The sequence below is a fragment of the Seriola lalandi genome, unplaced genomic scaffold (genome assembly GCF_002814215.2).
Source record: "Seriola lalandi dorsalis isolate HSWRI2012SDOR001 ecotype SW California unplaced genomic scaffold, Sedor1 jcf7180002054616, whole genome shotgun sequence".
Classification (NCBI taxonomy): domain Eukaryota; kingdom Metazoa; phylum Chordata; class Actinopteri; order Carangiformes; family Carangidae; genus Seriola; species Seriola lalandi.
In genome coordinates this window covers 683,960-695,186 of record NW_019525169.1, presented here as the reverse complement: position 1 = coordinate 695,186, position 11,227 = coordinate 683,960, and the positions used below count along the sequence as shown (strand labels likewise).

The 11,227-nt window shown below is 39.3% G+C and overlaps 1 protein-coding gene across 1 annotated transcript in view; it reads right to left on the bottom strand.

Moving 5' to 3' along the window:
* lmbr1 (limb development membrane protein 1) overlaps positions 1 to 11,183 on the bottom strand; it is a 34,303-nt gene extending 23,120 nt beyond the window's left edge. Inside the window, exons 1-5 of the mRNA XM_023420080.2 lie at positions 10,971 to 11,183; positions 7,327 to 7,399; positions 6,203 to 6,242; positions 4,856 to 4,995; positions 3,155 to 3,258 (exon numbers count right to left, since the gene is read on the bottom strand). Of these exons, the coding sequence (XP_023275848.1) occupies positions 3,155 to 3,258; positions 4,856 to 4,995; positions 6,203 to 6,242; positions 7,327 to 7,399; positions 10,971 to 11,033 (420 nt within the window). The 5' untranslated portion in view covers positions 11,034 to 11,183. The remainder of the gene's footprint in view (positions 1 to 3,154; positions 3,259 to 4,855; positions 4,996 to 6,202; positions 6,243 to 7,326; positions 7,400 to 10,970) is intronic.
* Positions 11,184 to 11,227: the final 44 nt, after the last annotated feature.

Sequence of the window (11,227 nt, the reverse complement as noted above, 5' to 3'; positions counted from 1 at the left end):
GGGGGGGGGCGAGTTGGCAAGAAAAAGAAAACATTGTCGTGAAAGTGGTACTTCAGTAATATTGCGATATGCATTAAAACTCTTTGAAAAAAGCCATTCTGTAGCCATGCCGGTTCCCAGTTTTATTTGCAATCCTACAGTGACGACAGCATGTTCTGATTAGAGAAATGTTAGCACCTAGTACACCTAGTAGCCTGTCAACACAATGCTCTGCCCTTCTTAAAGCGTTCGAGTAACTCAGTCCACACGCAGGACAGAAGACGTTTTGCTTTAAAAATCAGCAAAAACAACTAAAACTCTGGTACAGAATCAGTTAAGTTTCAGAACTTATTGCTTAGTTTACAAAAACTGAGTCACGAGAGGGGAAAAAATCCTGAGCAACTCGCTTGTTCTTTTTTAAATTCCCAGCTCGAACTAATATGTTGCCATGGTAACGAACATTGTAACAGGCAGCTTTAGGGAGACATTGTGACCTTAAAGGAAGGTATGTAAACACCACTTTATATTCTCCGGCTGGCCCTGCCCGAAAGAAGGCCTGGGAAAAATGTCTGCATGTGCAGGAGATTTGAAATAAATATCCAGGCCCCCATTGTGGAGCTCCAACAAAGAGGAGTATCTTAGTAACACCACGCGGGTTTGCTTGGCGAGACATTTTCTCTCTCTCTCTCTAACCCCCCCCCCTTCCCCTCCTCTCCCTCCACAATAAACACACTTCTCATCATCGGCGGGTTAGGGCTTAGGATGAGATTGATGAGGAGTTTCTTTAACTACCAGATGAAACCTGTTGGCCCTTTGCTAGGTCAGTCAGGGGGTCAGACTCGTTCCAACTCGTTTCAGGATCAAACACATTTCAATACTGTGGGTAAGACCAAAAGACTATTCACAGCAAAGCACACTTTCCACAATTTCGATGGTTTCTTCACATGAACTTATTGGAAATGTTGCATACTTTTCATCACACTAATTTACCAATGATTTAGCTAGACATAATAAACATCAGAGCATCAGTGTCAAGAAAGTAACTTAGACTACACTTGAAATAGACCAGGAAGTTGTCAGTCAAAAGTTTTTTACCTTGATCTAATTGTTTTTGAGTAAATATAGCTTCGAGATATCATTCCTGTCATGTGTAATTATTAAGCCGATTTAAGCGCCTTGATATAAATGGAAGTCTGAGCAAAGGTTTGTGTTTATGTCTTCACAGTGTTTGTCAGGACATGCTGATCATCTCAATAAGGACAGCACAGATGGCTCTCATCAATATAATGCCATCTACTGGTGGTGTGGAGACAACATAACAGATAAGTGACAAAAACGTTATAGTGGGACATATAAAGCCTCGAAAAGCGGACACATTTTTGTCCATCCCAGTGCTTCCAGAGCAGTGCAACAACAAGAAGCACTTCATTTAGAATACTGCTAATTATGCAATTATGCAAAGGCAGAAATGTGCCACAGCACAGAGGTTTCTTAAACATGATCACAACCTGAAAACCTAAACTGCACAAGGCAAGACCTTTAGTGGCCTGTGATGCAGCTCTTCTGCAAAGATTTCAGAACACAGCAGTAAAATGGGAGACATTTTACAGCAGCAAATAAAGCTAGATCATAACATCTGACATCAAGACCCTAAGTCACTCTGATTCATCCACAATTTGGACAATTTGTTAAACTATTAATCATTCAGGTGACAGATCCTCTGAAGAGCTGAACAGTTAACATTAGGGGGAAAAAGCCCCCCAAAAAAAACATCCACATTTCCATCTTTATCCTGGTGGCGTCTTTTAGTACATCGTCAAAAGTAAACACAGCCACATGAAAAGGCTGACTTACAACGTTAGAAGTGAAATTCATCATTCACTTCATTTCCGCAGTCAAAGGGACCTCGTAGTGCCATAACATTAGCCCAGGAGGTTATAATGCCACATAAAACCTTATGACATTGTGGTCTAATGCTGTTATTGGGGAAAGGGATAATATCACATTATAAAATCTCAGATCTGTGTTTTATATTCTCCTTGCTGTCGGCCGCATGATTGACTCTGCGGGCAGCTCGGGTTTTTTTTTTTAGTTTTTTTGTTTAGGTGCAACAGGAGTGTCACCTCCACCCCTTTCTTAGCACGCACACACACACATGCACGCACACACACACACAATATATACCTGGACGTGAAGCTCAACATTGAACAGTGCTTCCTCTAAGCAAATTTATGGAAGAGCAGTAGCAAGAAACAGTCTCACTAAAATGAAAAAGAACAAAAAGGAGAAACGTGAAAGAGGCCCTACACATCAGGGCCTGCCCTCTGTTGAAGAAATCCAACCGAAACAAATTAGTGGGGCTGAGGAAGAAAAGGACTGGCTATACACTACAGTACAGACTAATTTTTATGTGCTTTTGCCAGGAGGGACATAAACCAGAGAGGTTTCAAACTGTGACACAGGATAGAGGTGTATTAAAAGTAAATCTTTCCCCCTCCATTTTGCGAGGCTCTATTGTGCTGTCATGTTGCTGCGACTTTATGGACTTTTGGAACACGAGCCCCCAGCCTCTTTTTTTGGGGGGTAATCAATTAAACGAGGAAGTTCGCTGAGCCTTACAACTCGATTATTAGCCTGTCCTTTTGAAGTTTTATTTTAGGGGGCTGGGGAGGGGGTGACAAGGAATCAGGCTTTAAATCAGTGGGGCCGATGCAGCAGTGTTGAAGCGTTTGCAGCCTATGGCCTTATTGGAAGGGTTTGTCAGGATGTGGCGCTAGGCGAAGACCAGATTCAGACTTTCATGGTTAATGAGGTTTCTGCGGTGGCAGTTACGGTCAGTGGCTTGAGTCAGGGAGAGGACAAGGACTAGGCACCTGCTGCTGCTGCTGCTTCGCCTGTCGACAGGGAAGCTTTTGCATGAACAGCAAAGCATAGAAATATTTCAGCGGGAAAAAAAAAAAAAGAAACAGGGTTCTACGTTTTCCTTTTCATCGTTTTATATTTTTTCAGTCCTTAGTTTTTAAATTTTGCATCTCCAACTCAGTTTTAAAGCGTCTGATTCATTTTCAATTTCTAATGCTCGTTTGATGACAGCTGTTAACCTTGACTAACACACAAAGAAAATGAACCAAACTAAAAATGATACACATAAATACTAACGCTTCAGGCGATGTACCTTTTTCGATCCTGCGAATCCCTCAGACTCCAGGAAGAAATAAGCAAAGGGCATCAGGACGAAGAGGCAAAGGTTGGAGAACAGTGACACCAGGTTCCACAGACCTGCAGAGACCAAACATATTAGTGTGTGCGCATACAGTCGTATACACAAACCATATATTGTCAATCAATGGGCGGCTTTATTTTTCATTTGAAAATGTGACCTTTTTTTTTTAAGGCTCAGGTTCCACAAATACATTTTCCCAGACTCTGAGAGCTTTCCCTTGAATATTATTGTACAGTAGTTGTGAGGCGAGGTGCCAGCACAAGTGTCTCTCTGGCAATGTCATGGACTCCAATGCCCCCTGGTGGATGTTCAAACACCCAACAGCCTTAACAACATAGCTGACACTGACTGGAGGCTGACAGTGACACAAAAGAAATCACATGATCTGTGTTGCTACTGCAAATGAAAAAGATTGACTTTTAAAATAATGGTTTGTGGTTTTAATGAGGGAAACATAAAATGGTTTCTTCCCTCTCCCAGAAGCTGTGACTGGTGATTCATTATGTATCAGAGATGAAGTCAAATTATTTTTCTTATTTATTTGGTTTTATGCATCATTTGCCTTAATCACAACTTGCACTCATCCTACAAGATTCTACACGTTTTTGCATGATTAAGAAACCACATTATTTCATCACTACGCGTCATCATGCATTCATATGTGTGTGTGTGCTAAATGAAACAAATGAATATTTTTAGATGGAAATCTGGGGGAGCCTGTTTGAATGGGCCTGACGCAGCTGATAAAATTAATAATTAAGCTGCAGCCATAATCTATAGACTCATGCACTCATTTTTTTTCCACACAGAAAACTGATCAGGAATCATTGAGGGAATCGATTAAGAATCGGACTGATAAGCAGAATTGACAATGTCATTGGTATTGATGAATCTTATCAATTCCCATCTCCGTTTTATACAAATATAAACCAGAAGAGGAGATTTCCCTTGTATACAGCTGTAGGTTTGGGCAAAATGATGATATATACCATGGCACAATATAAATTTCCACCATCATAAAGCTTCTGTCTAAATTCAATAATCAATACACAGCCACTCTTTCCAAAGCCTGATTATGAGCAACAGTGACAACAACAGAGACACACCCAGATCCATTAATCTATTCTTTTAATCCAGTTTCAGTGGTATCTTTAAAGTAAAACCTAAAGCTTGAAGCAGTATTAATGCATCAATCCTTTTTTGAAGTAACTCTAATATTATATGTTTTATTACAGTATTACAACACAAACTGAAATTGGATTTAAAGAAATCATTACTGACTTCGGTGTTCAAACTCTTGATTCAGTTTAGTAGTTAAAAGACCCCCCAAAAAAATCATACTGTATTAGGAGCTGACATGTTAATTTCTAAATTAATAGGATGGAAAAACAACCTGAGAAGGGTTAGGGTTAGCTTTCCAAATGTTCCCTGAAATCTTTGGACACGAATTCCTATTTAATACATCAACACATCTATTGATTCTGACATTAATGTAAAGAGTTAATTATGATACCAATGAATGTCATTCCACATATGTTAGAGGACATTTACTTCCCTTGAAAAGCAAAAACACTATATTATAAGGAGCAAGAAAGGGAGAAAAAAATTAGTTCATCAAACTGAAAAGACACATGAACTGTGTGATCTACTGACCGTGGATGAGGGAGCCATTGAGCCACTGAATGTAATAGTTTTTGGGGAAGGAGAGGAGGATCTCATTACTAATGATTGAGAAAGGCAGTAGGAAGACGGCACCACCCGACACTGCCAGGGTGAAGGTGCACAAGTATAATCTGCAAATGGAATCAAACACACATACACAAAGAGACAAAGAGAGAGAGAGACACACACACACACACACACACACACACACACACACACACACACACACACACACACACACACACACACACACGTGTTAGGGCTAGTCGAGATCAAAACTAACACATGCAGAATCACAACAAGGTAATAACACCATTTTTCTCTTTCAAATCCGATTATATGTTACAAGCTTGGTTACTTGGTTACTGGAGGATTAATTTTGGATTATATATTATAAAAGAGTCACTGGGTTTACAGTGTGACAGGAATTAATAAGCAAAAGCAAGTGAGGAATTAACTTATTTAGTGACCACTTAAAGAGCACTGGATTTAACTGCCAGTCGGCTCATTGTCAGTCTGTTCTTTCAGTCATCTTTCCGCTCCTCACTTTATCCACCCGTGCCCGACTCCTGGAACAAAAGACTCTGACTGGCTGTGTTTCTGCAGGATGCAATTTGTGGGGTTTCCTAGGCAGTGGGTTTCCAGATTGGGCCCAAGGGAGTGACCATCTGCTCAGTCGTCCTCAGTGGGGCGGCACAAAGACACCACTTCCGCATATCACTAAAGAAACTCATTAATCTGAAATGCTTTCCATTATTTTGCAGCGCCCTAAGTACCATTTACCTCAGCTGGACTCAAAAGGCAGGACGCAATGTGGCTACAACAAGCATCCTTGACTGTGACTCTAGACTGAGATATATGTGATACTTGCCACCACTGTCCTAATTTAAGTAACACATTGAGAGAATTAGTGGTAGTCAGTGAGTTAATGCAACACTTTTACAATTTATGTAATTATTTTTTCGTAATAGGGCTGTAACTAATGACGACTCTTTTTTTAAATTAAAATCGATGACTTGTTTGGTCTATACAATATAAGAAAACTGCCTGTCACAATTTCCTAACATCCAACCAACAGTGAAAAACCAAAGTTCGTTATTTCACTACAATATTAAACACAGAAAAGCAGAAAGCCTCACTATTGATAAACTGGAACCAGATCACTTGAATAAAACAAACTTAGTTCACTAGTTTCTGCTTAGGACAAAAAGTAAAGTACTAGTTACTTTACTTTTTGGTCTGAAAAGCTAATAACTCAACAGTGTTTGTCAAACTTTCTAAATTACAATGTCCTATAAAAAAAAAAAAAAAGAATGCTCTGAAATCATCTTCACTCACGATATTCTGTTGACAACAGCATCTTCATCCTCATGGTCATCTGGAAAGGAAACCAAACCACTTCAGTCACAAGGTGGGGCACTGAGTGCGCTAATGATCCATATCAGATTCACATTTTTATACATCACTTCATACTTTAGAAAGAAATTTGAAGAAAACAACTGAATTTTTATTAGAAACATACTTATGTGTTTGTAGTAGACAAATTTTCCCACCCATATCAGCCAATATCAACAATCATTATTGTGAGAGTGGTGGTGCGAATGCAGAAGCAAAGCAGGTTAAGATTTGAGACATGCCTATCTTATCTTATATAAAAACAATGTAATGCTAATTTGACAGTTATATTAAGTGACTGAGTCCTTAAAGAATCTTTCATATTTTTCACAAAAAATTCTAAAAAAGAAAAATAAAAAAAAACGAACCAAAGCACCTAGGTCTTAGAAGAAGAGCAGCCTAGATTTCTGCTGTATAAAACTCCAGAAGGAATTTGTGGTGCAATGTGGTCTACTTTCAAAATGAGACGAGGGAAGCCCAGATGACCTGCACATACTATATTTGTCCTGGGAAAATGGGATACAGTTCACAGTGCCCACCTGGGCCTTCTTGTTTTTCTTTTCTGTTTCCTCCTTTATAACTTGGTTTAAAAGATCAGAAGCTGTGAAAGACATTTCAGAAGAAATCTCACAAAATGTCTCACTTCCCTTGAGTCTTGTATTTACGGAGGACAGGTTATGTCAGTTATGCTATTATTGCTGTAATGTAACAATTGTATTCTGTTTGCCACAGCCCTAAAAGGAATTTGGGGACTGTCACAGCTTTCACTGATACAGAGCTCACTGGCAGATTACTGTCCAATCGTGGGTGTGGTCTCTCACACATACTGTACACCTAAACGCCTTCTTGGCATTGATTTCCTTTCACTCTAAACACAATGAAGGGCTGTCTGTGCACAAACAAAGCATAAACAGAGGCTGTAGCTGTGAAAATGGTTAGACCATAGACACATTCTGCTGTGCAAGCAATTAAAGTGATGCTTTAAGATGTGTGACGCTCTCACTGAGGCACATGTGGATTCCTGTTGTCCCATGGAGTAGGAGATCATATTCTACAAGAACACTTACCACTCTTCCTCTTGTATCTGGTTATGATGCAGTAGGACACAATGTAGAGGACTGCAAACAGGAGGAAACAAATCTGAAAGGACAACATAAGAATCTTAGTACGGGATTTATTATGACTGAAGATGAATCAGCGCATCAGCAAGCAGTTATCAACAGTACACTACACCTGTTCTTCACTTCCTTTAATGCCCCATAGACTAGACTAGACTAGTGCCTTGAGAGGCTGTGCCTGTGGAATCATTTTACAAGTCCTATAAATTGTTTATTATAGCAAAGATATTTGTTACAGTATACATGTGAAATGTTGTCACATTATATGTCTGCAAGACTTCAGTTTCACCCACAATCACTTACACAAATTTATACTAGACAAACGTGATGTAATGGTTTCATGTGATAAACTAACTAGAACTAAAACCGTGGATCCGGGTCATGCGAGCACACCAATGCCTCAGCATTTTCCCATGACTAACAGTCTGAATGGTAGCAGGCAGATTCAAATTTTATTCATACATGGTATTTGAGTGTAAAAGCAGTATCTATAATGCATTTCCTACTAAATAAACGGCACAACAAGTATTTTCAAGCAATGTATATTGTCAACTATGGAAAGTAGATCACCGAAGCATTTGACTAGCCAGTCCAGAGTGCACGCACTTGCCAACCTGAGCATCCATTTCCTCCATGACCTAGTGTGGTGGAATAGAATACCTTGTCTCTTAGTATTTGTATATAGATGTTTGCTGTCCAAAAATAACTATGAGTGGTATAGATTAGTTATAATGTGCAAAACAGGGAATATTTCCTCTTATTTTTGACACAAATCAGTAACTAGCCAGCAGCAGTGCAGTTAAACATTATCCATTTATTTTTAGTGTAAATCAAATAAAGAAATGAATAAAAATAGCATCACTGTTTTCCAAAATCTGATGACACTAATTAGGCCATTGCTACAAGCGAAGTGTTCCAGAAATAATGATAAACTAATGCAGGGAATTTATTAGGTAACACCACGCTCAAAGCAAGCTGGACGGTCTTACAGAAAGATCACATTCCACATTCTCCCCTTCTACTGTGACAGTGACCGGGACGTAACTAATGTTAGAAGCTCCCACTTCAGCACTTTGCACCCTGTCAACATTGCACAACTCATCATGGCCAAGCTGGGATTATGAGATGACTCAGCCAGACACCGGGCACACCATGCACATTTCAGACAGAGAAACTAGCATTTAAAAAATTCCAATGCTCCCAAGTCAATCTGGGAGGTATATAATATTATATAACAGCTGTAGCAAAAACTGTTTTTCTTATCACTTCCAAATGAAAGAGATATTAATTTCCAAACTACAAACTCTGTGATGACATTGGTTCAAGCAAAGCCTTTATCCACAAAGGAAAAAACCCAGACTAACACACGAGCAGGTGCACAGAGCTGATAGACTAGCACAGACAAAAAGACACAACAAGTCTGGAGAAAGATAACAGCAAATTTGAAGCACACCAGTCAATGCCACTAGTCGAGATATTACCGTTTTCCATCAAAAAGTCTCAGTTATACACTACGCAACAGAAAAGGCGCATGTAATAACAAGTCAGACTTCTTGTAAGCAGTTTGAATGCATCCCCAACCAACTTAGCAACAGAATTTCACACCTTAATGATACATGAACTCAAGCTCAAGGTGACGGACACCTAATTACAGGGATCTCTTCAGGTCTAGTCACTTGAATATTCCTGCAAGCATGTATTGATCAGGGTGTCATGCACTGTAGTGCTCTCATTACCCACTTTCAGCAGTCATTTCAGCAGTGTAAACAAGAAAGGTGGGTTCCTTTTGCAGTTTAGGGGGAAAAAAGAGCTGGATAGACACCTAAATACTTGGTTGTAAAAATCCCCAGCTGAATTTATTAAAGGTTTATTAAGTGTGAGCATGAGCACTAAAAAAGACAGTGGGTGTGAGGACTAAAGTGATGTTGGAAGATCTGCATGTTTGAAGTACACGTTCGACTGTCTCCTAATTGCAATGTCAAGGACAATAAAAACGTTACAAATTGCTCAACACAGTATGTGTAAGGCTGATAATGGTGTTAAAGCCTTTTTTTGCAGGTGGCAGGGGAAAATGTAATTTCTGACGAGACCACGTGTAAATTGTCCAAACGCTAACCTGCATTAACATGATTACTCACAGTAACCTGATTTTCTGTGTCAACATAGGCATGGCATTCTTTGATAATTGTTTTACAGTATGGTCCTCTGTGAGAGACACAGTTTCCCACACTTAAGGTCTAACAAGAGTGCACCATCTTGCCACCGAGTCATGTTTACGTAGTTTAAACTTAAAGCAGGATAGCCTTGACTACAAAATAAGCAAGCTCCACAATAAAAAAAAAAAAATCAATCCACTGGTGCCAGTAGAAATCAATCCATAAGATGACTCACCATAGGTTAAATGACAGTGACATTAAAACATCATGCAGAAGGGATCTTATGTGAAGAATACTGATATGGGATACTGAGAGCCAGGTGAAGAAGAGAGACTTAGTATAAAATGGGAAAGCTAAATCTGAGATGTTTAGCTTGCCTGCAAGTGAGACATTTGATAGTTTCTATATTTCAAACGTGTCTGTCATGAATAATCAACGAGACCAGGTCCATACAAAGTTTCCCCTCTCTTGAGCTTTCTAGCTTAAGAAATTACGGCTAGACAACAAGACACTCTAAAAATCAATGTGGTTTATTGCAGAGGAATAATCAGTTAGTTAATTATGTTTACTGTGTCATGCTTTTACAGGTGGCCAGCCAACAAGGACTTATATGACACGAAAAGTATAGGTGCAGTGGGGAACCATTTGTCAGACAAGAGCATAACTTCTTGCATACACTATACTGTGCATACTACACAGAAAGAACTGGGTGTCCTGTCCCAAGACTGATAAGCAAAACTCAAGTGTTTAATAATCATCCAACCAGATGAAGTCTTCTAATTATGTTAATGGTATCACACCCAAACAGCAATGTGCACAAACATATCTTTGACTTTAAAATTGAAATCCTGCTTCACATGAGGTCCTAAAATGTAATTATTCTTCATGGGACGATGCGTTCATAAATTAGGTCTGTACCAGACTTCAATAGAGAATGTCTATTTAACCCAACGAAACCATTATCATTAAAAACCATGACTGAATTTAAGAATAATATAGAAGCATACAAAATAAATGTTTCATCTCTCCAATTCAGGGACACTACATCAGTGAGATCTGGGACATTTTGTTCATGTCCCAGTTAAAGATCTTCCTTGTGAACCGCAGGTATATTTATTACAAATCTGTTCGAATGTCCCTAAACAACACGTTAGTGAAGTCAAACTACTGTAACCAGTTAATGGTAGCTAGCGATAACGTTAGCTAACTTTAATGAGCACGTTCACTCGTTGTTTTTAATTTAAACAAGATCTGTCCAGTAACCCGATCGTAAATTAAATATCACATTTTTGGGTGCACCACAACATTAAGTACCAAGCTTAATAAATTCTGCCGAGTCAAACTGACAGCTGATGCTAACGCTAGCCACCGTTAACGTTACTGTGCAGTAGAGGACGTTGTTAGCCAGCTAGCCTTGACTAGCCCTGCGTTACTTACGATGTACTCTCGAACTTGGCTGTGGAAATTCTGCTCTCTGATGGTAACATCGTCTACTTCCATTCTTCATATTGCAAATACAAAAAAGCTACAGACTCACTACATGCTAGCTCGTACAACTGGCATCACCGACAACAACTCAGGCGTGATCCCGGCTCTGCAAAAAATGCTCTGACTGGTTAAAAGACAGTTTACATCGAAGGAAAACCGCTAAAAAAAACGCCCCAAAATAAACGACGTCATTACCATGCGTCAGC